The sequence below is a fragment of the Eremomyces bilateralis genome (assembly GCF_010015585.1).
Source record: "Eremomyces bilateralis CBS 781.70 unplaced genomic scaffold P152scaffold_5, whole genome shotgun sequence".
NCBI lineage: Eukaryota > Fungi > Ascomycota > Dothideomycetes > Eremomycetales > Eremomycetaceae > Eremomyces > Eremomyces bilateralis.
Window position 1 is genome coordinate 795,677 of NW_022985071.1, and position 23,741 is coordinate 819,417.

General features: G+C 51.7%; 10 protein-coding genes across 10 annotated transcripts; 4 read left to right on the top strand and 6 right to left on the bottom strand.

The window, feature by feature from the left end:
- Nucleotides 1-334: 334 nt before the first annotated feature.
- Nucleotides 335-2,196, top strand: P152DRAFT_432296 (putative rhamnogalacturonase; the record flags this gene model as incomplete). Its single annotated transcript, XM_033677437.1, has 4 exons — nt 335-557; nt 591-682; nt 738-1,094; nt 1,171-2,196. 4 exons carry the CDS (start codon nt 335-337, stop codon nt 2,194-2,196), a joined length of 1,698 nt encoding a protein of 565 aa, XP_033536029.1.
- Nucleotides 2,182-3,601, bottom strand: P152DRAFT_456653 (AhpC-TSA-domain-containing protein). The gene is made up of 2 exons (XM_033679051.1): nt 2,927-3,601; nt 2,182-2,796 (listed from the first exon to the last, which is right to left on the bottom strand). Exons 1-2 carry the CDS (start codon nt 3,255-3,257, stop codon nt 2,372-2,374), a joined length of 756 nt encoding a protein of 251 aa, XP_033536030.1. The 5' UTR covers nt 3,258-3,601; the 3' UTR covers nt 2,182-2,371.
- A 450-nt stretch (nt 3,602-4,051) lies between these two features.
- P152DRAFT_512769 (deoxyribonuclease tatD) lies at nt 4,052-5,451 on the top strand (the record flags this gene model as incomplete). The annotated part of the gene is made up of 5 exons (XM_033682769.1): nt 4,052-4,117; nt 4,174-4,351; nt 4,402-4,892; nt 4,945-5,135; nt 5,196-5,451. 5 exons carry the CDS (start codon nt 4,052-4,054, stop codon nt 5,239-5,241), a joined length of 972 nt encoding a protein of 323 aa, XP_033536031.1. The 3' UTR covers nt 5,242-5,451.
- Nucleotides 5,452-6,143: 692 nt separating this feature from the next.
- On the top strand, nt 6,144-9,434 carry P152DRAFT_512770 (uncharacterized protein; the record flags this gene model as incomplete). The annotated part of the gene is made up of 1 exon (XM_033682770.1): nt 6,144-9,434. The coding sequence occupies one exon, from the start codon at nt 6,144-6,146 to the stop codon at nt 9,432-9,434; it is 3,291 nt and encodes a 1,096-aa protein (XP_033536032.1).
- Nucleotides 9,435-9,540: 106 nt separating this feature from the next.
- P152DRAFT_413186 (DUF654-domain-containing protein) lies at nt 9,541-11,850 on the bottom strand. The gene has a single exon (XM_033677001.1). The coding sequence runs from the start codon at nt 11,550-11,552 to the stop codon at nt 9,723-9,725; it is 1,830 nt and encodes a 609-aa protein (XP_033536033.1). The 5' UTR covers nt 11,553-11,850; the 3' UTR covers nt 9,541-9,722.
- A 286-nt stretch (nt 11,851-12,136) lies between these two features.
- On the bottom strand, nt 12,137-14,040 carry P152DRAFT_270462 (aromatic compound dioxygenase). Its single transcript, XM_033674858.1, has 3 exons — nt 13,393-14,040; nt 13,035-13,321; nt 12,137-12,984 (listed from the first exon to the last, which is right to left on the bottom strand). Exons 1-3 carry the CDS (start codon nt 13,649-13,651, stop codon nt 12,271-12,273), a joined length of 1,260 nt encoding a protein of 419 aa, XP_033536034.1. The 5' UTR covers nt 13,652-14,040; the 3' UTR covers nt 12,137-12,270.
- Nucleotides 14,041-14,939: 899 nt separating this feature from the next.
- On the top strand, nt 14,940-16,210 carry P152DRAFT_270491 (NAD(P)-binding protein). Its single transcript, XM_033674860.1, has one exon. It carries the CDS (start codon nt 15,139-15,141, stop codon nt 16,051-16,053), a length of 915 nt encoding a protein of 304 aa, XP_033536035.1. The 5' UTR covers nt 14,940-15,138; the 3' UTR covers nt 16,054-16,210.
- On the bottom strand, nt 16,188-17,061 carry P152DRAFT_270485 (uncharacterized protein). Its single transcript, XM_033674859.1, has 3 exons — nt 16,755-17,061; nt 16,605-16,703; nt 16,188-16,412 (listed from the first exon to the last, which is right to left on the bottom strand). Exons 1-3 carry the CDS (start codon nt 16,981-16,983, stop codon nt 16,369-16,371), a joined length of 372 nt encoding a protein of 123 aa, XP_033536036.1. The 5' UTR covers nt 16,984-17,061; the 3' UTR covers nt 16,188-16,368.
- Nucleotides 17,062-17,563: 502 nt separating this feature from the next.
- P152DRAFT_456660 (putative Golgi matrix protein) lies at nt 17,564-20,227 on the bottom strand. Its single transcript, XM_033679052.1, has 7 exons — nt 19,927-20,227; nt 19,683-19,840; nt 19,241-19,630; nt 18,754-19,189; nt 18,427-18,706; nt 18,269-18,375; nt 17,564-18,218 (listed from the first exon to the last, which is right to left on the bottom strand). Exons 1-7 carry the CDS (start codon nt 19,949-19,951, stop codon nt 17,953-17,955), a joined length of 1,662 nt encoding a protein of 553 aa, XP_033536037.1. The 5' UTR covers nt 19,952-20,227; the 3' UTR covers nt 17,564-17,952.
- A 1,264-nt stretch (nt 20,228-21,491) lies between these two features.
- Nucleotides 21,492-23,648, bottom strand: P152DRAFT_506288 (uncharacterized protein; the record flags this gene model as incomplete). The annotated part of the gene is made up of 3 exons (XM_033682473.1): nt 23,385-23,648; nt 21,791-23,248; nt 21,492-21,682 (listed from the first exon to the last, which is right to left on the bottom strand). Exons 1-3 carry the CDS (start codon nt 23,542-23,544, stop codon nt 21,492-21,494), a joined length of 1,809 nt encoding a protein of 602 aa, XP_033536038.1. The 5' UTR covers nt 23,545-23,648.
- Between the last annotated feature and the right edge of the window lie 93 nt (nt 23,649-23,741).

Sequence of the window (23,741 nt, forward strand, 5' to 3'; positions counted from 1 at the left end):
AGAACACTGCACATCAAAGGTGATTCTCACCACTATGACCCTCCTGCTTCAAAGGTTTCCGTGCTGGTAACGTAACTCCATTGTATATGCTCAATATGTCCCTGATTTATTTCCTGGGGTAGATGCCCATTTATGCCAAACTGCTCGGATCCCTCCAGGCCTTGTCGATAGAGGGAAAATGTGGAATCTGTTAGTAATTAAAATGCCTGCTAGAAGCATCTCTTCCAGACCAAATAAAGTATTTCTCTTTCCCTCCGAGTCAAGATGAACGTTGCGAAGTCTCATCATCACGGAACCTGCTGTCGGATGCCGCGTCGCGACCTTGCTGTCCACGATGATCCTCCCTTTTACCGCACTGTTCTTCGTCGTTAACGCCCTGGGAGTCCTGGGCCAGAAACCGTTCTTGGAAAAGGCAGGGGACCGGCAATGGCGCATTGGGAACAACCTGTGGAGCATTGTTCAAGGTCGAGACACTGCTACCAAGTTGCAGTTCAAAGGCCGTGACCTCGTTTCTGGGACGAAGGGCCACTATCTGAGCATTGGCGAGTATGGGAACAGTGGTCGGATTACCCGTTTCTGATATGTTATAGATGGCAAAACGTCGTTGCAATGGACGTCAGCCGATATTGTCCAGCGTGGGTCCGACTTCATAGATATCCGGTTCAATAGCAACGAAGGAGAGGTACGCCTTTCTTCCCTCTGAATTATTCGAGCATGACATAATCCTCCTCGGACAGATGCACTGGGTGATCAAGGACAACGAACCGGGCGCCCACCAATACTTCGTCAATAAACGGCTACCGCGCATCGGGGAGTTTCGCTCCATCTTACGCCTCGATCCAGGCCTCTTCCCGAAGGGCCGCACCAGCGTGAAGGATGGTAACCTCCCGAGCTTGTCGGATATCAAGAAGAGTACCAAGACGCAAGACGAGACATGGAAAAAGTCGGACGGATCGTACATTACTAAGTACGATTGGAGCGATAATGTGAGGTCGATGGACTTCTATGGAGTCTACGGGGGGAGCTTTGGAGCATGGTATATGCATGCAGGGCGAGACTACTTCAATGGCAATCACCTCAAGCAAGAGTTGATGGTAAGTTTCCGTCACTCCTAACTCGTTCCAATATTCCTTCCACATTAGGACGATCCGTTCTGACCTGGCTCTTCAGGTCCATCGTGAAACAAACTCCGGAGATGCGGTCATGCTGAACATGATCCACGGCACTCATTTCCAAGCCTCGTCCGCCGATGAGCCTCCGTCGGGTAAGATGTGGGGACCGTGGTTCCTGTATTTCAACGGCGGATCCGTTGCCGATGCCAAATCCCGCTACGAAAGCGAAGTCAAGCAATGGCCATACTCATGGGTGACCGACGCCGCATACAAGTCTCGAGGGGTTGTGTCCGGGGATTTGACCCTTCAAGATGGTCGTCCTGCAGCCGGCGCCGCCGTGTTCCTGGGAGATAACAATCCAACCAAAACCGATATGGACATGGGGACTACCTACTACTACACCGCCTATGCGGATGCGGAGGGGCAGTTCTCGATCCCCAATGTGCGGTCTGGTACCTACGGCCTTCGTGCATGGGCAAACGGCGGAAACATCAGTGACGTTCTCACGACCTTTTCGAAGAACGGCGTCACGGTAACGGCGGGACAGACCAACGCTTTAGGCGCGTTGCAATGGCCTCTTCCCGGCCGCCAAAAGGTGTTCCAAGTCGGTGAATATGACCGCAAATCCACAGGATTTGGCCCTGCCGACCGGCCAATGTTTCAAGCCGGGCTCATCGATCGATGTCCTGCATCCCTCACGTATACCGTGGGGCGTTCAAGCCCTGCGGATTGGTGTTTCGGGATGTATAAACGAGGAACGTGGACAATCGCGTTCACGCTTGACGATCCACCGCCGGCAGGTAAACAGGCGATCCTCACGGTGAGCTTGGCTGGTTATTCAGGCATGTCGTGCGGTGTAACGGTGAACAAAAAAACGAATATTGGAAGCTTCCGGTCGTCTAATCCAGCGAGCGACCCAGGCACCTACCGAAGCGCAACTGTTAATGGGGAGTGGAGGCTGTGGGAGTATAAGTTCAGCGGCAGTGCGTTGCAAAAAGGAGCGAACACCGTTGAGTTTACTGTCAATGAAGAGCAGCAGTGGAGGGGGATACTTTGGGATACTGTCGTGCTGGAATTCGCTTAGTCAATACGACGAATATGTTTCAGTGAAATTGAATTTGAGAGTCTCCATGTAACGAAACAAACTCGTCGACAATGGGTACTTGCCAAGCAAACTCCCAAGAATATCGCCGTTCGCATCGCTCCAACGCCCATACACATCCTATACTAATAGACCAAGCGAGATCACCCAGCAACGATCAACCATCCACCTTTTCTGCGCTCTCAGCAACCTCAGCAGCCGTTTCCGCGGGTTCCGTTTGCTCCAGGGCAGATTTATCAACGTCGACTTCCGTGGACGGGACTGCCGCATCGTCGCTGAGCTCCTCGACCAGCGCCTTCACGATGTCCACGGTCTTCGCCGGACCTCCTTCTTCGAGTACCAACACCTTTCCGGCCTTGTCGACCGCGAAGACACCCCGTTTGGTCCCTTTTGGCGATTTCATCAAACCAAGAGACTTGATCAGATCAAACCCGGGGTCACACAGGAGCGGGTAGGGAAGCTTCTGTTTGGTCGCAAAGGTGGTGTTTGCCTTTGTGGAGTCCCCGGAAAGGCCATATATCTTGAGGCCGGTGGCCGTAAGGGGCGTATATGAGTCGCGGAAGAGGCAAACTTGATTTGTGCCTGATACATGTCAACACCGCACGCAAGAGTTTCGCTACCGCCAGCGTACCGCCTAAGGCAAAAACACGGAATGGTGCATGATCAGTTTAGGACCGTCATTGCGAGGGACGAGACCAAGGTTGTGACTCACATCCAGGAGTACTGGCCCTCGGATAAGTGAAGATGACCACACCGGACCCCGAATCCTCTACCAGGCTCTTCAACGTCACCACTTTCCCCTCGTGTGTGGTGACTTTCCCACCAAACGTCGCGAGGTCGATGACATCGCCTACCTTTGGAGCGCTTGCGGACGTGGACGTTCCATTGGCCTTGGCGCCTGCTGGTTTGGTCGACAGTTTCTCCTGGACGACTTCCTTGACCTTTGCGACCTTGGATGAAACCCTTGGACCGGACTTCTTCTTCGCGGGTGGGTCGGGTGCAGGGGCAGCGGGCGCCTTTCGCTTCCGGAGCTCGACAACCATGTTTAGGATGCAATGACAGGAAATGATATGAAGACTGAAAACGGAGAACCTTGGAAATTCACGGCGAGGAATGGACGTAGCAAAGGGTAAGCGCTTCGGAATTGGGTGGCTGGGGTTGATGAGGAGAAGCAGGATGGAGTGAAGACGACAAGTCGATCATGGAGGTGCAGTGAGGAGCGGAACAATCAACAAACCAATGGTTCCTATCTTGAGCGGGCGTGGCCCTGACCTGGGAATCGGAGCTAATTAGCGGGCTGGCGCAACGTTAGACGTGCTTACAGCTTAACGGGCGGTCCTGGTACGGCGTAATTTGCATCCCTTGGTGCCATCAATCGCGACTTTTGTCGCCGTCTTGGTGAAACTCCTGGACGTGGACAAGGATGAAGATCTAGCCACACCGTTCCACGTGACCAGTATCAACACTTCAACAGAACTTTGACATGTCACTCAAACGAAATACAAGTTCCTAGGCGATAATCAGGAAAGTAATGTATCTCGAGGGTAGCAACGGCGTTGGACAGAGTCAATTCTAAATCTTGCCTCTCAATTTCCCGTAGTCATCCCTTCAGCCCATAAGTCTGCTCCCTGCCAGCGAGACTCAAATATATCGTCGAGCAAACATTAATATTACATGATACTTCGCCGTTCCCTTTTGAGGTACAAGCATATCAGCAGACAACGTATAGATTCCCGGAATTATATTCTATTGTTTGGGGATGATCAGGCTGATACGGTAATGAGCAGAAATCGCAGGATCTGTCCTTCCAAGGCTCCATTTCATTGCGTCACGCGCCATGGCATCGACTGTAGCCGTACCGAACGGCGACAATGAGGCCGTTACTCCATTGAGATATGTCGATGTTGGTTCGCATCCGTTTATCCGTTTCTATTCCTGCCATGTCTAATTCCTTCACAGATCGGTATCAATTTGAGCGACCCAGTTTTCAGGGGGGTCTATCACGGGAAAAAGTGTCATGAAGATGACCTAGAGGACGTCGTGGAACGAGCTATTCGGGTCGGTTGCACCAAATTCATGGTCACAGGTTCTGATCTCGAAGAATCTCAAAGAGCCATCGAAGTTGCGCAAGAGTACCGTTCGTTTTGATTTTCCAATTTGATATGAACGATACTGACTGAGGTATAGCTGGGCATTGCTATGCAACGGTTGGCGTACACCCATGCTCCTGTCTCCAATTCGACAAACATGCACAAGGTCCAGATGCATATCTGTCGGAGCTGCGAGAATTAGCAGTCAAAGAGTCTCAGGCGGGGCATGTAGTCGCCTTCGGAGAAATCGGTCTTGACTATGACCGGTTATACCTCTGTCCAAAAGAGGAGCAACTCAAATACTTCGAGATCCAGCTGGACCTGGCCGTTGAGCTCCAATTGCCACTCTTCCTTCACAGCCGAGCGGCGGCAGAGGACTTTGAACGTCTGCTTAAGCCACGGCTAGAAAAGCTTCCAAAGGGAGGTCTTGTGCACTCGTTCACCGGGACTCTAGAAGAAATGCAAAGAGCGGTCAATCTCGGTCTTGACGTCGGGGTTAATGGATGTAGTTTAAAAACCGAGGAGAATCTGGAGGTGGTAAAGCAGATTCCGCTGGAAAGACTGCAGATTGAAACCGACGGACCATGGGTATTTATGCCGTAGTCGTCGAAGGATACGGAATGGCTAACCAATCCAATAGTGTGAGATGCGACCATCGCATGCATCAGCAGTGCTTCTGAAAGACGCGCCTGTATTGCCCAAGTCGGTAAAGAAGGAGAAGTGGGTTAAAGGGGCAATGATCAAGGGACGCAATGAACCAGTCAGCATTCCGCGTGTCGCGCTGGCCATTGCGAAAATAAAAGGGATATCCGTTGAGGAGGTTTGCAAAGTGTAAGTGAATGCCGCGACGATACAAGATCTCATGCTAATCTAGGGCATCGTACTCCGTAGATCATCGGCCAACTCGATTCGAATGTTTGGATTAGGACAGTCGTAACATAGTCAACGTTATTCGAGTCCAAAACTAGCGGATGGTACCGCTCGCCGCATTCTGCTCGAGGCTTCAAGCTGCACTATGGATATAGCATAGATATTGTGTCACGAATAAAACCTGTTTATTCAAAGACCCGATGTAAATCCAAAGGATGGTTACCTAGTGGAACATGCTTGTCATTCATTTCATGTCCTACTATGTAGACTAGAGGTGGGGGTTATCGCATAAACTTGGAACAAAACTTCAATGTTCTCCATCCGAAATATTGTTCCTAGATCGTAGTTACTCGCAAATTACAGGCTTACGAGTTACGTACCACAGATGATCACCAGGCCCAGATTCCAGAGACCAGAACGATCGGATCCAAAACGCGTCAACGGAAGCGGATCGAGGGCCAATCGGCGGAGGATTTGGAGATGGGGAATCCGTTGCTCCTCCACAGTAAACGCCACCATAACACCCGTTGCCCCCGACAACGCGCCCCGCAATAACGCAAAACAGAGCGACACCCGCACCATTCTAGGTGTAATTCCGGATAATCCGATTGTTGTGGATGCTATTCAGATAAGGTTCGCTCATCCGGAGTGGTCCCCGAGCGGCTTGTATTCAGATCAACTGCCTAGCGTGATTTGCTGCGGCCAGAAAACCGACCGTCGTCTGGCGAAACGAGCTGCATACCTGGAATTGTGATTGCGCATTCTCTTCTTCGACTTTCTTCGCATCTAGGACATTTCACCAACACATTAGCCCTCAAGTTCTTATTTCGGTTCTATCCATCATTCATTGTGAAATTATTTGTTTTCTCTCTTTCTCTCCCCAGCTCCGTGGACCGCATGATGCGGCGAGTCAACTGGAGTCGCACACCCCCACAGTGCACTACCAAACTCCCGTCATAGGGCGACAAGATGAGACGACACGGCCCATTCGGCTGTTCTTTCATACTGATTGCGCTGGTGTCCTTGGCTGGAGCCCGCCAGCTACCGTACAATCCAGCCAAAATTCTTCGACCTCCTCAGCGAGAGGAGCTCGCATATGTGTTCCGTCCCTCTTCAGACGGGGAGCAGTTCGAGTTCACCTCAATCGACTTAACCTCGAACATTCAATCTTCAGACCTCCGAGAATCCGTGCTATACTCAACGTTGCCATTTCTCACCAGCCGACATGACGGCTTCACAACGGCAATGGGAGAGGACGGGGAGATCACAGTTGTGTCAGGAAATTGTCTCTCTCCAACTGGGCCGCAAATCTGGAAGTTTTCCCCGGACGAGAACTCAAGAGAAGGGAACGGCACATGGATAAAGCAATCTCTCACGACGCATAATCTAGATCCAGTGGCAGGCGTAGCACCAGTCCCCTACTACCTAGCGTCGGGGATAAGTTTCACGTCATTACTAGGCGAGGCCACTGGAACGGACGACACCTCGACGACTTATATCTTTGGCGGGATGTGCTCCAAATCCGAGTCGACCGAAATATCAACGTGGCAGTCTGATGCGACATACAGCAATACCATGTTCAAGATCGATCGAGAGGCCGACGCTTCCAGGCTCGCAATTAGCGCCTCGAGCAGTCGAGGTCCTCCCATTGCGGAAGCTGGATTCAGCATGACAAGTCTTTTACCTACGTTCTCTAATAACTCTGATGGATCGAGCAACCAGCAACGAGACTACGTTCTCGTCGGTGGCCATACAGCATCAGCTTTCATCAACATGAGCCAAGTGGCGCTTTTCTCTTTGCCGCAGGAAACATGGACGTTTCTTCCAGTCTCACAGTCTACAGCTGGCCGAACCGACTTGGCACTCAAAAGAGACATAGAGGAAGTCGAACCTCGAAGCGGCCACACGGCTATTTTGTCAACAGACGGAACCAAAATTATCGTCTTCGGAGGATGGATTGGCGACATAGATACTCCAGCCGCACCTCCGCTAGTGGTGCTGACGCTGGGAGAAGGTTATGGTGGTAAAGGTCGGTGGACATGGAGTATACCAATTGCTCCTAGCCCGCTACCGGGGTCAATAAGCATCTATGGACACGGCGCTGCCTTACTTCCAGGCGATATTATGATGGTTCTCGGTGGCTACCGGATTGGAGAGTCAATCCAACAACGGATCCGAGCAAGACAGCGCCAGGCGAGCGAAATCAATACGAAGGCCTTCTTCTTCAACGTCTCTTCCTCTACCTGGCTCGAAGAATACACACCACCAGAGAGCTGGAGCTCGGCTGCCCAGCACAACGGACCTCTCTCCTCAACGTCTCAAAAGGCGGGACTTGGCGCGGGTCTCGGAATTGGCGGTGCCATTGTCCTTGGACTCGCCGTCTTCTACCTGTTCTTCACGAAACACCTGAGACGTCGACGCGAAACGCAAGAACGCGAGGTCGAAGAACTTGAGAAGGCCGCCCACCGAGACCATATGCGCGAAATGTCATGGCGAGGTCCTCCGGGACACACGGCAGTGGATACTCTCGACGGCGCTTACGATCCATTTTTGTATGGAGACCACGTTGAGAGTCCGTACGATGTCCTTCAAACACGGCGACCGTTCACTGTTCAAGACGCGGAACGGACGGGTCTCTTGTTGGATGTACCCAGCCCAACCCGAGGGTTGCGGCGGAGCCTGGCGAGACGCTCCCACCCACAAGGTGTGGGCAAACATGTTTCACGACATTCAGGCCACATCCATCCAATTGAGGAGAGAGAGGAGGAAGAATCTCTCGCAAGCAACGAGCATGACGTCCAACCCGGAGAATGGACGGCGAGTGGTGAAATGAGTGAAATCAAAACACTTCACCGTCCTCAGCCAAATGTCAGGACGGGTTTGACACCGCTCGGATTTCATCCTGTCCCAACAGACTCGGATATAAGAGCGGCAGGTGCAGATGGAGATTTGGACCACATCCCTCGGTCGCCAGCAGAAGAGCGCAAACACGAAGTCCAGTCTTGGGCCGAGGAGTGGGAGCGCGCAGCTTCGTCAATAATAGGGCCTAGTCAAAATGGGCCACCATCGTCCTCCAACTCTCGACATGCTGGTCGGACCTCGCCCACTAAATCCGATCGAACATCGTCCACTCTCTCCGCCAAATCTTGGGTTTCCAATTTATCAACAAACGATGACCAGAACCACTCCTCGTCCAACACCACCATCACCGGAGCCGTTGCAACCCTTTCGCGAACTCTCTCGGCTCGAATCAACTCCGTCCTGGTCAATCCGTTCGCCACCCCTGAGCCGAGTCCTACACGGGATGGTGGGTTCGGACTTCCAGAATCGAAGCGTCCTCAAAGAAACAGTCAGGGTGCTACCAGCTTATTAGGGGACCGCTCTTCACAACCGAGTCCGACCAAAACCCTTGAAAGCTCTGCCGCTGGTGGCGACCCTTCAGATGGAAGTGAACGTGGCTCAAGTGCTGGTAAAGGTGCGGCAGGAGATGCCGAATCATTTTCCACAGCAAAGACATCATTTGCCAAACTGCAGTCGGAGGGGGAGGCGTTGCTCGGCGGACCGCGAGCCGCTGGAACGCGATCAACGAAAACGGTCGCAGGACGCCATCCTGAATCATCTGTCGAGTCTGGCTCCAAGATCCACCCGGAGGAAGAAGGCTCCCCTGAACGAGCCGGGTTTTGGTCCGGTAGCGTCCGACGAGTCCTAGGAACCAAGGGTGCGGCCGCTCCAAGCAGGAAGAGCGGCTCGACCATTTCCGCTGTCAAATTACGCCGGGCCCGTCGCAAATCGCTGGTTGATGGTGGCGCGGGTCCTGAGATGCGGGAGCAGAACCATGGACTTTCTACGGCGATGGGAACGCCCCGACGTGCCGTGTCGGATGCTGGATTCTGGCGTACGCGGAAAGGCGCGAAAGATTGGGATTGGGATGATGACGAGCCAAGTCTGTCAGCCGCTTTTGGTGGAAGACGGAGCGGAGATGATTGGGGAGCACCGGACGATAGTGAGCCGGCTAGGAATCAGAAGCCGGCGCCGAATGAACCCGACGCCGGGGAACATAAAGGGAGGGAGGAGGATTGGGATGTCGAAGCGGCAGTCGAGAACCGCGTTGTACAGGTCATGTTCTCGGTGCCCAGGACGAGATTGCGGGTCGTGAACGCGGACGCAGATGAACAGCGGAGCTTGATGAGCGTTGAGGACGACAGCAACCCTCGACATCCGGGTCTAGAGAAGGGTAAAGGGAAGGAACTGGACTGTTGATGTGGATGTTCGTCGCATATAGGGCTTTTATATTTGGATCTTTGCGCTGGCGCTGGTCAGACGGCGGTCACGCCTGGGTTTGGGTTATGGTTCGAATGGGCGGAACGTTACGATAACATGGCTATAATCGAGAAGTATCTGTATTTGTAAATCTCGTCTTCTAGCTGAGCGGTTTCATGAAGATCCCTTCATGGCCGAAGATCTGATATATAACGGATCGAGCGGCCGTTGTGTGCGACATCCATTGGCGACATAAACGCCAATTTACGACCTTCCATTCTCGTGCAACTATTCATCATCTTCAGCGCTCTGCTCGCCACCATCCCCAGGCCAATTGTCATCGTGTTCGTCTAACAATCGTGCTAATGCATTGTAATCGCCTGGGGAAACATCGACGTTTCGGTTTGAAGAGTTCATATATCCAGGTTCGTTGTCCGCTGGCGGTAACGGGTCACCCATCCCTCCTAGGTTGTCCCGGTATTGTTCCGGAATCAATTTAAGAAGCCTTGCATCTTCTTCCAGTATGACAAGTCGCGAAATATTTTCAGGCACAACCATGGGTTCCCCTCCAGTAATGTCAGACCAATTGCGCGGAGTTAGGTCATCTCGAGTCAATCCATCCGCCACTGAGCTGAGCAACGATTTCACCTCGGGACTTGCCCATAGGTCTTTACTGTTCGAGACATAATGGGCAGTCAGCAGTTCGTCGTAGGTGGTATTAGGCAGAGCCCCCCATACTGCCATTGGGACGGGCGAAATGTCCTGCTCTTTAATCAGGGCATGCGCAATGAACGGCCACAGTTTAATGGCATCGGAGAGTGACTTTCGGGCTGCGTCAACATCGCCCAGGCCCATCTGAGCCAAAGCTCGGCTGTATCTGATGTGCGGATACTTCCACCAGCCTGTGTCTTCCAAATGATCATGTGTGGACATGTCCAAGAGTGCGGAATATTGTTTTGCTCTCAATGCATGCTGGTCGATGGTCATGAGCATTGCATACGGATCATCAGAAGGATCGAGCATTAGAAGCAGCTTTGCCCACTCATAAATAGTTCGATAAACCCCACGCATCCGCAGGTTCTTCATATACATGACGGCCGTCAAATAGAATTGACGGTTTTCCTGAAACCGGAAAGGGAGGCGGGCCTGCCCTTTTGAGGCTGCGTTTGGGAACGAAGAGTTGAGCGCCCGACCGAACGTGAAGAGTGCCCGTTGGAGGAGTTTTCCGGCAAGTGTAAAGTCTCTGCCGTGAGCAACAATGAGAGAGGCTTGAAGAATGGTTGAAATATGCGTTGGATTGAATCTCAGCAGCATGAGGATTCGTTCAGGGTCCATGCTTGACACACAGTCCTCGAATTGGAGCTGGACATCTCGATATGCGGGAGCATGGACAAATCGATATCGTACAGTGCCATCGTCTGTTTCGGGAAGGACTTCCATTGCGAGGCCGGTAGAAACTCCAGGAGGAGCGGTTTCATTCGGCTGGAGCTGGACAAGAAATGTTTTTCGCCGTGCCTCGTTCAAAGGCGTGTTACGCCGCTGCCCACGTTGGACCTGTTGCATCAACCGGCGCTGCCTTCGACCTGCCTGAGCAGCGGGATCCAGCTCATCGTCATTTGCCTCATTTGTGTCCAGGGCAGCCCGTCCAAACAGCCGACGAACCTCGTTCTCGATGTGTAAATGGTCCGAGTTGATGGACAAGACGCTGAAGTCCTGCGACTTCCGTCTGTGGTGCTTGCTGCCACCATCGGCCGCCGGAGGTATTGATAAATCTCTCAAAGCCACGTCAATCTCATCCAGTCCATTCAAGTTGGTCTCTTTCGCCACTTCCTTGGCTTGTTTTCTCTTCTCTCGGGCTTTATTTTTCTTCTTTCCCTTCTTGGAGGATTTTGTCGGAGGCATATCCTCTAGCTCCTTTACTTCAGGGCTTCCATCCCCTTCTTCAAGATCGGCACCCGCTTCTTCCTCATTCTCTGACTCCGGTTGGTCGAGGAGTGCGAACAAGCTCGATTTCGGACCACCCCGGGAGCTTTGTGCCTTGGAAATTGACTCTTCGTCGCTCGCATTGCCATTGACCTCGCGCTCACGCTGAGCACGTCGCAGAGCCCGCGAAGACATGATTTGCGAGCAACTTGAACTTCGGCCCAACCCCCCTTTCTCCAAAGCCACTGTTCCGGAAAAGAGTTCGTGGAGGCGCGCAGAATGACTAGAGCGAGCAAGGCGAAACAAATAGAACAATATTATACACCGTCGAGACGTAAAAGAGTTTGCCTTCGAAGGATTGCCGGCCTGACATGAATTCGTAGCCCCAACTTTAAGTGATTGGAGGGACAAGAGGTGACTAACATTACAGGCGATGAGCCACACTAATATGTCCTAGCCCAAAGCATTTGCCACCTACCTCAGTGGAAGTGTGTGCAAGTTGAATGCAAGGTCTTAAGGAACGAAGACCTTGCTGGTTTATATCCATGATGGTTCCTGTATGGTTATTGGTTCCTAACTCCCGGGTGACTGGCGACCGCATTGTGGTCACAAAAAAATTGCTGGTTGTTGGTGCCTGACAAGGCATCAATATTCCCGATCCATTCCCTTAATAGTGTAGCCTGATTGGTGATTCAAATACCACAGTGGAGCCGGGATTGTAACAATACACTCATGTTAGGTAAGGGCATGGCACTCCGAGCATTTAGATTACATACTAGAAAGTCTGGCATATCCTCTTAATGTACCTGATGAAAAGATCTTATAGATCAGCTATAAGCCATTCGTGTACCAGCATCACACTTTCACCTCCTAGTATGCGAAGGAAGTCTATTCCCACCACACTCAGACCATTTCAATGCCTCCTTGCTCCATCGAATCGCCTCCACAAGCCGTGTACTTGACCGGCCCCAGAGCTGTAGACAGATACGATTGCACTGCTCGTTCCAGAAGCAATCGCAGATGCGGTAGAGGAGCCAGGTATGCCCCCTGAGGGAGGGCCACCAGGACCGCCAGAACCACCAGGACCGTCAGGACCACCAGGACCGCCACCCATACCCGAATTGGGATTCTCGTGGCCACCATCCTCGGCCAGATAAGATGCCCAAGATGCAGAGGAGCTATGATTGGCGGATGTATCGATCCCGATTTCGATCCAACCCAATAAGCCAGCCGTGATATCATCAGCATCAAGATAAATGTACTGCATGAAAGGATCGTTGTTGTTGTCGGCCTGAGATTGAGCAATCATATCCTCATCATTCGTAGTCCTCGGCGCATCGTTCGTGCTGTACGGGCTGGTTGCCTCTACCGCATCGATGAGGGTTTCCTCAAAGAACAGTTGACCGATATGCGAGAACTCTCCTCCACTGAAGGAGCCGTTCGGAAGCAAAGTTGTGCCAGTGTGGACTGCTAGGTGCTCGTGCGTAGCTCGTCCCTGGTAATGGCCGGGAAATAGGGTGTCAAACTCGACGACCCCATCTGACGAAGATTGTTGGAGGCCCCGAAGGAAAGTTTCATTGAGAGTACCTTCACTGGTAACTCCCGAATATGTCCCGGTTGCATTGCACTAGTGAACTGTCAGCTTCAGCGCATACTTAAAATTGTTGGTCTCCTTACACTCCAGATGTCTACCAGAAGATCTTCGACGGGCTTGCAGGTATTGACATCGATGAACTGCATTTCCAAATGCAGTGGAACTCCTGCCCGTCCATCTGTAAGGTCTTGCCTGACCAGCTCACCGAGGACATAGTAGGGACCAATGGTCACCTCGGGGGCCAAAATACAAGATGTATTGGCAGAGAAGATGGAAGATGGATCACTGTAGTTGATGGATCCCGTAGCGTTGTGGTCGACTTCCTCAAACGCTTGGAGAGACGCAAGGTCTCGTCTATGCAATACTGGAGCTGTCGGTCCAAACAATTAGCATCGTTTTATCTTTCTCCTTCGACCTGTTGACGATTGGGCAGTGCCTTACCGTTGATAGACCGCGCTCCCTGCAAAGACTGAGCAGTAGCAAGCCTGCGTGACAATGCACGCTCTCTTAACGCTCGCGCGGAGGGATTATTGGAACATTTCTCCAATAATTTGGTGGACCGACTGGCAAAGGTCTGGAGGTGCTTGACCTCGCGGCGAATTGCGGCGTGGTTATGTTCTTCCCCTGGATGGGCTTGGCCAGTCGGCAGAACGGCGAGAAGCCCTAGGAGGGCTAAAGACAGAGATTTAACCACTACCATCTTGAACGAACGATGGACGTGGACGATGGACTCAACAGTAAAATATAAAAGACAAGACTGGAGACAACTTCAATCAACTGGGCGACTTATAGGTACTATGGGTAGACGGCGATCTCTTATATAAATCTCCTCGTCTGCCGACCTATCCATGTGGGGAAACGATTGCTCTTGACTTGTCCCTCCTGGGCTCCTAAGGGGCAACGGCTCCAAACTGGCGGCGAGGGGATAAACCATCCATTCTTACTCCAGGAGATGGACCCACTCTACATTAGCGCGATGGTCAAGATATCAAGGTTTTCTCTTCGCCCTTTATGATCCGCTGTGATGACGATCCGGACCTGGACTTGTTAGTTTACCGGAACCCGGACGCATAAAGGGACGCGGAGGCAAGACGCGAATTCGATAGCCCACTCCATCTCGAGCCAGAGCTCGTTGGCTAAGGTTCGGTTTCAAATCTGCGTCTCTTGATTGGTGTATAGTACACCAGGCACTTTGGACAACAAGCCTTGGGTGCCGTTGTTTCACGTGGTACGTTGCAACTTGTAAGGTTCCCTCGGCTAGAGTATACATATTATACAAAATATAAACTGGGGAGTGGGAAGCCAGGCGCAGCTGGGACAAGCTTTTTCGGACGTACCGTAGTCTTCGTAAGTGGGTCCGATATGCTGAAGTAGTAGTTCACGAACTTCGAAGACTAATAGTTACTTTCAACGATCGGGCAACCGGTGGAGCGAAGAGTGAAACCGTGACGTGGCCTCGTTACTACGGTCCGCGCCCGACTATTCTGGCTGCATGTGTAAACCGTGAGGGGTGACGCGGCCAAACAGGCGCAAGATGAAGCGCCATGATGCGAAACAATTGCTCTTCAATTCGTCGCTTCAGAGTTCAAACGCTTTGCCAAGAGAAGCTAGTCTCGGCTTAATTCATGTTTCCCCAAAACGCAAATGCTTGGTTTCCTCCTCCGTTAACTTTGAGAGCTACAATAGGAATCTGGAACACCATATTCCGTACTCCCTCTCAACTAGTTTTATCAGTCCGAGCTTCTATGAAACGATATGCGAATAGTGCGCGTCTCTGGACCACTGGTTAATATGAAGTGCTCGGATGTGCTTTCATCCGATCCAGACCAGTTCTACTCGTGATACCGTACACACCGGGGGCGTGATATCGCCAGAGTCGGTGAAGAGCAAGAGAATGCTACGGCCTTTGCGATCCATATTATTGAAAATAGTGCCTGTTTCGAAAGAAGGAGAAAGAGCGGAAATTGGGGCTCAAAATCGTCCGCACCGTCCGCCACTCATCTCCTGGCTCCTGCCGGCTATCAAAGAGCCCAGTTTTCTGGATCCTTGCTTACATAAGTTATGCCATGACGACATTTCACTAAGTCCCCTCAGGGGGTCAGAATTGTCATCTGTCCCCCAGAGCCATGCGGTCCATGGTACGACCTTCCAACCAACCAAATTGAAGATCGAAACCCCCGAGCGAAAATGGATTCAAAACCAGGATACATAAGAACCTCCTCTACCAACCTACTCTCCAGCAATGATATGATGAGCCGGCCCCTCGAAGGCCAGCTGGGCATTGTGACCGGTGCCTCGCGGGGCATTGGTGCCGCCATATCAGCAAATCTGGCTGCCAAAGGCTGCAATCTCGTTCTGAACTTCACGTCGGATGCGTCGGCGCTGCGGACCGGCGATCTGGCCAAACGGCTCTCCGACGAGCATGGCATCCAAGCATTGCCGGTACAGGCGGATATGGGATCGGTGGGCGGACCGAAGCATATCGTCAGCATCGCCAAGAACCATTTCTCGCATCCGAAAACGGGGAAGTTCACGATTCATGTCATCGTCAACAATGCCGGTGTGTCCAAGAACCTGTCCATCGAGGAATGCACGGCAGAGGACTTTGCTTGGCAGTACAGCGTCAACGTTCAAGGACCGTTGCTCTTGATACAAGCAGCGCTTCCCTACTTGCCGACAGATCGTTCGGGGCGGATTATCAACGTGTCATCCGTCAGTTCGACGCTTGGCTACATTGGACAGAGCGTCTACGGAGGTACCAAGGCTGCACTAGAGTCAATGACGCGAACGTGGTCCCGCGAACTGGCTGAGCGTGCAACGGTCAACGCCATCAATCCCGGCCCGGTAGCCACAGAGATGTACGGAAGCACGAGCAAGGACTTCCAGGCGAGGAATCGGCCGTTCATCGAGAATGCGCCCTTAGCACGGGCGAGAGAAGGAATCGATGATCCGGAGACCGTGCAGAGAGCGACGCAAGATGGTGGACGAGCGGCGTACGATTGGGAGATTGCGGGGGTTGTAGGGATGCTTTGCTCGAAAGAGTCGGCTTGGTGCACGGGGAGCGTGATCTGTGCGAATGGAGGGATGAAGTTCGGCTTCTGAGTTGCGAGGAGGAAAGTCAAGATCCCCATTGTATAGTTCTCATCCGAAACTAGAAGGACAGTCTAGGAATCATGAATGGAGTTCGTAAGATAGCATCGCAATAGAACCCTGATCGCCAGTTCGACCACCTGTTCCCAGTTGTGTATGGCCAACATATTCCCCTAAACGCCGAGCTATGCCGAATTCTATGCAAAAGTTAAGTCCAGGTAGACTGTAGTTCGGCAAACCGGATCTGCCGAGACGCAGCAATCTATTGTTCAAAATGAACCATGCCCCAGGGGCAAAAATATGACAGACCGAACCCAGCCTACATCTTTATTGTCCCGAGTCCGCGCGCTTTTTCCCACTCTTTCCCGAGCCGGATGGCTTAGGCATCTTCTCATACGCGTTTGGACTTGGCCTCCGCCTTGATCGTCTCGGTGGTGGGTGTTGATGTGCCTCGTCGTGGTGGGATCCTTCGCCCTCTTCCTCACCCCCCTGGTGGTGGTGGTGCTCCTCGTCATGTCTCCGTGGGCGGTAGCCTCTGCCGCGTCCGGCCGGCCTGGCCGTGCTATTATCCGGTTCCGAATCCGAGTCGCTGGAGGAGGAATCCGACGTATCTTCAGACGACGACTCGCCGACTTCTCGAGGTTTGTGATATATGCAGCATACTGTTGAAAAGGGTCAATATCGTGGACCTAAGGGGGAACTTTTCTAACCACCTTTGGAGGATTTCTTGCCCATTCCCTCGTTGTCTACCACGTCTTCTGCCCATTGTATGTGTCTACTCTCTCGCTGAGCCGGAGATCCATCCACAGCTCGTAATCGTAACGTCCTTAAAGGAAGGGCGGGTGTGTGAGTGGATGTGGTGGTGGTGGTGGTGGTGGTGGTGGTGGCGGTCGTCCTAGAGGATGTTGTTCGGGGAACTTGTTGAGGTGCAGAGGGTGGCATTGTTGCCAGCGCGGACTCGTCGCCTCCGGACGATGGAGTACTAGCCCAAGAAATTCTAGAGACAAAGGGATTTCTCGCGGAGGAGAGATAGAGAATCGGTTTTCAGTATCGCAAGGTCGTCAGAACTCGGGTCCGAGGCGAATGAAACAGATGTAGGTCGGAGGTCTTATGATTGGAAGCGGGCGTACGGAAATTTCGGGATGACAGCGTGGACGTGTAGACCAAGCGCAACGGTTTTATGGGAGATAGGTGATGTGTTTCTTTATGGTGTAGGATGGATGTTCAAGTGGCGTCATGCAGTAAGAATGGAAGCGGAACTACTTGGAGGGATGGACTACAAAAGGTCCAGGCCTGCCAAGGTGGGGTGATATCATTTCACCGCTCCGTACCACCTAGACGTCTCTCCGTCACATAACTGTACACTCTACCTATATTACCCCTAACCCCTAACGCAGAACACATATACTTCATAAAAACGGAATGCTAGATCCGTATGCACACTTCCTGCGGCTTCTGCACGTCAGAGGTATGCCTGGATAGAAAGATGGACGTCGACATTCTATGGTCTCTACAGCAGCCTTACACTCACACGTATTCCACGCTTTATCTCCCATACAGGTATTGTTGCCGCAGAAGTTGTGGACTCGATTCATCGAATTACAATCTCTATATCGATCCCTTCCTCGACGATGCAAGGGATTCATGAATCCTGAGAAACATGACGCCTCTTTTCGCAATCAAGTCGAGTGAGCGCATCCAGCTATTGTGTAAACAAGCCATGCCAACGCCAGATCTGGTACATCTCAGCAATGACACCAATTATTGTTGCTCATATTCCTTCGCATGAACCCAGACCGCTCAAAATTATTCCTATTGACCCCCAGACGCCATAGATGACGAACGGTCGGCGTATTCTTTCAAACAATCGCTCCCCAACTATGACAAGCTCGAGACCAGGCATCCAGACATTCAAAGTCCCGGAGGTGGCTTCTCCGACGCCGGCGAATTGTGAGCGGTGCTGGGTCTCCGTGACCGATTCGACCCCTCCTGCGCCTCTCGTTCCAAGAAGTCGGACCACAGCTCCGCCAAACTTTCCTTGCTGGGCGAATGCGTGCCCTGGAGGGATGCGTCGGTGAGGGATGGGATACTCGACGTCCGTCGGAACGGGGACATGGGGACCCGGAGGGTGGAGTTCGATGCACCGGGTCGGGAAAGACCGGCTCGCTCCCGTTGTTCTGAGACGCTCCGTCAGTAGAGCACATATGTATAGAGATATTCCACTTACCATCATCCCAGCAAAGAATAGCTGCTGTCAACTGAAGAACTTGGAACTTCTTGGGGTCCGATCGATCGAGGGCGAGGAACTGTAGAAAATGATTGGTAACAAGTTGTCTTCATCATGTTAGAGATCCAGATCGTATCAACAATATATCGACCACGTACCTATCCACCATGTCTTCCGGCTTCCGCTGCTTAAGGAACCGGAGGGCTTTCGTCAAATGGTCGTTCAAGATCACTGCCTCATGGCGAAGCTTGCCGATCAAGAGATTCTTTTCCTTTACTTCCTTCTCGAACGGAGTGGCACGTTCGAGCTCTTTGGTCGTCCGGTCCAACTCCTGCTTCGCCACCTTGGCTTCCTCTTCCGCCAATTCGTGCTGCTTGCGCAACGCTCCCAGTTGGGTTTCCGATTGTTCAACCATTTCACGCAACTCCTTCTTCCGGGCTACACGACATCAGTTTCGTTCTGGCAATCTCCGCGATGTGACAAACCTTCTTGTATGTCTTTCAATGCTCGTTGGAGACTCTCGACGGTTTGAGACTGGCTATCTCGGTCGGCTGCTGCCCTATCATACGCCTCCCTTTGAGTGCCGAGTTGCTCCTCGAGCTCTCCCACTCGATCGGCGAGGCTTTCTTTTTTAGATCGTTCCTCCGTCGCTAATATTTCCCAGTCGAGCATGGCTTGTCTGGCCGTCTCGAACTCCTCCCGAGCATATGCCTCCCGGCTGATCAACTCGTCGCGTTCCTTGATCCAATTCTGCTGCGAGAGGCTCGCGCGGTTTCGGAGGTCGGCGATCTCTTCGGACTGGCGTTTATTATCATTCGAAGCCGTCTGAAGGTCCTCGCGGAATCCATCGGCCGAACTCTCCAGTTCCTCGTTCCTCTCTTCCAACTCCTTGATCTTCTCTTGAGCCTGGGCCAGTTCTTCCTGTATGATCTGTAAGCAACTTCATGACAGAACGCATATATTCTCACATACCGCATCGCCTTTCAGTCGCTCCGTGAGCTGCGAACGGATCGTATTCACTTTGCCCAACAATTTCTGATATTGCGACTCGGCATGCTCCCGAGCCGACTGAGACTCCTCAAGTTCTTCTCGGATACCACCGAGATCTTCTTCGTGTTTCTTGTGTATCGACTCCAATGATTCGCGCAAATCAGCCACCATCGCCTTCAGATCGTCTCGTTCCCTCGCCATTGCTTCCAGACGGCTCTCGGTATCGTCTTCCCCCGACTCCGTTGCTTTGGTGGTATGGGTATGGAGTCCATTGCTGAGTTCGGTGGGAATTACCGTATCGGAAGGCTGTACGGGATCTCCACTCGGTGGCAATTTTTCTTCGCTGTCTCCGTTCACGTCTATTGGAGTGTCCTGCGCCGAGACGTTAATACCATAGCCTATGTGGAAATTGTATTGTTCATACAGCAGGGGAACCCGGCGGCCCCGTATCCTCATCATCTGGCTCTAAAAATTCCGGCGCTTTATTCGCGTGTCCATCGATCGCGGCATTATCCTGGTTCCCTGGCTTCGGACCTCCTCCCTTCTTCTTCTTGTTTTTCTTCTTGGATTTGGGGTTTGGGCCTGCATCGGAGCAAGTCAATTGAGCAGTTCGGATTCGAAGCGGCACGTATACCGTCCGTCAACAAAGAGGAATGTAATAGACGTACCAGTCGATTGGACCGGGTCGGACATAGTTTTGGTCGACATGCCCAGTTCGATTCCGAGAGCGGGTATCGAGAATGGTGATGCGATGCTATTGATCGGCCGTTGAGGAATGGCAACAATAAACTGCAAAAGGCGTGGTCTCCCGTGGTAGGTCGAGATATGATTCCATGTCAGACCGGGCGACAATAATGTATGAACGTATGAGGGTAAGCAACAGTCCTCAGTGCCTGTCTGAGTCTCTCCCTCTCATGCTACACTCACTGAGCTCAGGTTGCAGTTGGTGTCACTCCAAATAGAAGTCGATGGCGGTCGGCGTGGATCTTGAAACGTCAAGTGAACAGGGGGGTTGCATGCTCTGATTGGTCATTCGTTCGCGTTCCACATGGGCGCCACCTGCAGCCACACTTTCCTTCCTGTCATCTGAATCACGTGAATATTGTGTTTAATATTTGACACCTCAGGCATAAAATAGGAGATTCCCCACACATCACGTGTATCCCCAACCACACTGTGCCTATTTCTTCGCGCTCCGATCCTTTTTTCTTTCCAATCTTTACATATTATACCAGTCTCTGTATCTTAAGGATGTTTTGGATATTAATAGACCATTCTTATCGTTATGAGACTCAGAGTGATCAAACCCTTTCTAATCCTGCTGTCTTTACGACTACTTAGTCGCGCGAGGCAGCAGATTTCGCTTTGGGCTGACATTTCATGCTTCACAATTCTCTATCGTGTGCCCATCCTTAGTCAAGGCGATTTCCGAGAAAGCCTGCCATTGGGAACGCGTTCATCCCTTTCCGTCAGCTGAGTGGCTTTTTGGCCCTGGAGCATGTTGAAGATTTGATGGTTTTGCCGTAAATTGCCACCCAGGCACGTCGAATTTCGTCACGACTCTGCTGCGCAAGACGGCCTGAACCCCTTTAACAGACCTGTCTTTATTTTCGCGTGATGATTCACATAATGGCTTCGGAGTCCTAGCCGTGGCAATTTTTGCCAAGTAGTGTCTCAGGAGCTCATTGCTGTGACTCGGCCAGAATGTCTGCATCTTAACTTCGCTCTTCGCGGCGAGCAGTGCTGTCGTATTGTGCAGTGTCATGGAGAAACTGGATATGGTTTACATCCTGCAAATAGCAGTTGAGAGCTCAACTACTCCTGTCTTTAATTTGCTACGGTGCCAATCCTGCTCTTCTCGGCCCATCGCCAGTCTAACATCGAACATAAATGTAATCGGGTTGCCAAAGGATCATATTCTATTGGGTAGTTTCGTTCATGCATTGTTCGTCCCAATATGAGTGGATCTACAATAACACGATTCAGCAAGTTCGATGTAAATCCTGCCCCAATTCAGATTCCGAGGCAGTTCTGGTTCTCTCAAATCTCTTCAACCGTTAACGGACTCCGTCCTCGTCCAGCTCTTCCAAACTGCTTGTCGCTGGTAACCGGGCTCCAGCCATTCCCCCAGCACCGAGCGGCAAGATATGCCTTGGTATGCTTTGATATGTCTTAATATGCCTTCGCAGATCCTATAACATGAATCACAGCCTATATGGGGGACCTTGCTAGGCTACGGATCAGAAGGACCTCGTCCGAGTAAGCGTTGAGGGCTTCTGCCCGCAAAGAACAACCCATCTTCGCTGCTCGCCCATCGCTTCTCGTGTGCGTCACTAATAGAATCCAAGTCGCCCTCGTGGATATGGCCATAGTCGAAGACAATCGAGCCATTTACTGCCAATACATGCCGCTCGTATAACGTCTCTGCAGGCTCGGAAATGATGGAATCGTCATGACTAGCTGGAGGTTTCGCACGATCAATCATCAACTGCATGTCGTTCAACCAGGGAACGCTGGCAGGATGTGTGCTACCGGCAGTGAATCGTAGTTGGTGTTCTGTAGCACCGTTGCTGAAGGATCGTGATTCAGCTGGGTCCGAACGATAGGATGCTGAGCCATTCTGTCTCGAGTATAGAACTGTTCTGGGGAAATTCCCGTATCCCATGACTTCTTTTGATGCCTCAGGAACTAAAGATCGTGCTCCGTTCGAAAAGATACCGTGTCCGGAAATGGATACATGCTTTGTACGGTCCAATTTCGCTTGGATGGTGAGACTTCCGCTTCCCTGATCAACGTGGTAATCGGAGTCTACCCAAAGTGGGTAAGAAAACGAGCGTGAATAGCCGTTAGATGACTTCTCGTACCCCCAGCTGATCTGCTTTGTGATTTGAGCGCAACCATGATCGGAAAAATTGCCAGTGGTCGAAAAATGGAGCGACTGCTCCCAGGATGCGATCCGCTCGCCTTCTGATGTGGAGATGGTTGCTGCACTTGAGATATATCGGTGGACTTCGACATGATAATCAAGGGTAGTGTTTGTCCCGTTCGAGTCTTTTCCCAGTTTAGATGATACCGACATCTGGGGAGAACGTTGGAATATCCTCGGAGACATTCCTGTTGTTATCGAGCCCTCGACATCCAGCCACAAGAAGATCTTTCCGGAGAGGACCCAGTATGATCCGAGTTTGTCGGTAATGGTCGCTGTTCCATTGCCATCGTCCGAGATCCCTATGACTTTGAGTCCAAAATCGTGCGGTTGTCCGTCGCACAGTGTTCCAAGCCAAGGAGTGATATCAATCTCATCTTCTTGCAAGTCAAATGCATCAATACCGACAATCGGCCTCCAAAAACCTGGTGCGATGCCTCCTGTGAATATGATAGGGAATGGAGACGATACGCCTGCTAAGACACCGTCAATCTGTAGCTGCAGTTCACGGAATGGGGAGCTGCCGTATAAACGGCCCACGTCCGGAAAGGTCCCCGTATTTGAATCGAGTGTATTGGCCCACCAGAACTCTTCTTCCATTTGGCCGACCGCAGATATTGAGAATATTGCTTTCTTAATATTCCTTGGCAACGTCAAAGAGCTGGTAACATTGAAGTCATCTGCATGGAGTGAGCCGGGATTTTTCCAGGTCGCTCCCTTCCCAGAAACGGGAATGATAACATCTGCAGGAGGGTCCACGTTCGCACGATTGTAGAAGATGGCGGCAAGAGTCGTATTGAAAGTCCCGGTATATGTCTCATCCACGAGGTTCCCCAAGTCGAAGGTAAGGGTCTGGGGCTGTTTGAACAAGGATAGGTAGGGCGTCATATCTTTCATGTAAGTCCATAGGATGCCTGCCTGCGTCGGTTCCGCTGTGGACGTTCGAAATATTTCAGTATTCCCGAAATACGCCGCTCCCAGTCGATCAAACTGCCGTCCAGCCGATGTGACGGTTAAGTTGAACGCCACGGCATTATATTCGCAGTCAGGTGGCTGATATATGCCTATAGCACCTCTGGTATCAGCGTTGGGCCAACCACAGGAATAACATCAGTGTCATTAGTAGACGAGAGAAAATTCCAGGCGCACGAAACTTGAGACGTTCCGGAGGTCCGGACATTGAGAAACTCCAAAACTTACCGACAAATGGATGACCATAGCTAAAAGCGAAAGTGTGCGTCATAAGCACCGCAGTGCAATCACATTCGCCCGGCAACACCATAGGTGGGTTTACTTGGAAACATAAGAGCCATGTTGCGGACAGAAACTGCTGTACAAATCCTGGCATATAACGCATCATCGCGATAACGGAGGAAGTCGACCTGCTGGATTGACGTATGAAGCCCCAAGTTTTCAAGCTCGTCTCTAGTGCGCGTCGGTATCTCGGGACGAGGAAGATCCGATACAGAGCCAAATAAGGCCCCGTTGGTCAGGGGGCTCGGTTTTCTTCTCCAAGAATGGGTTCGGTTCGATGCTGGATCCAATATACTTATTGTC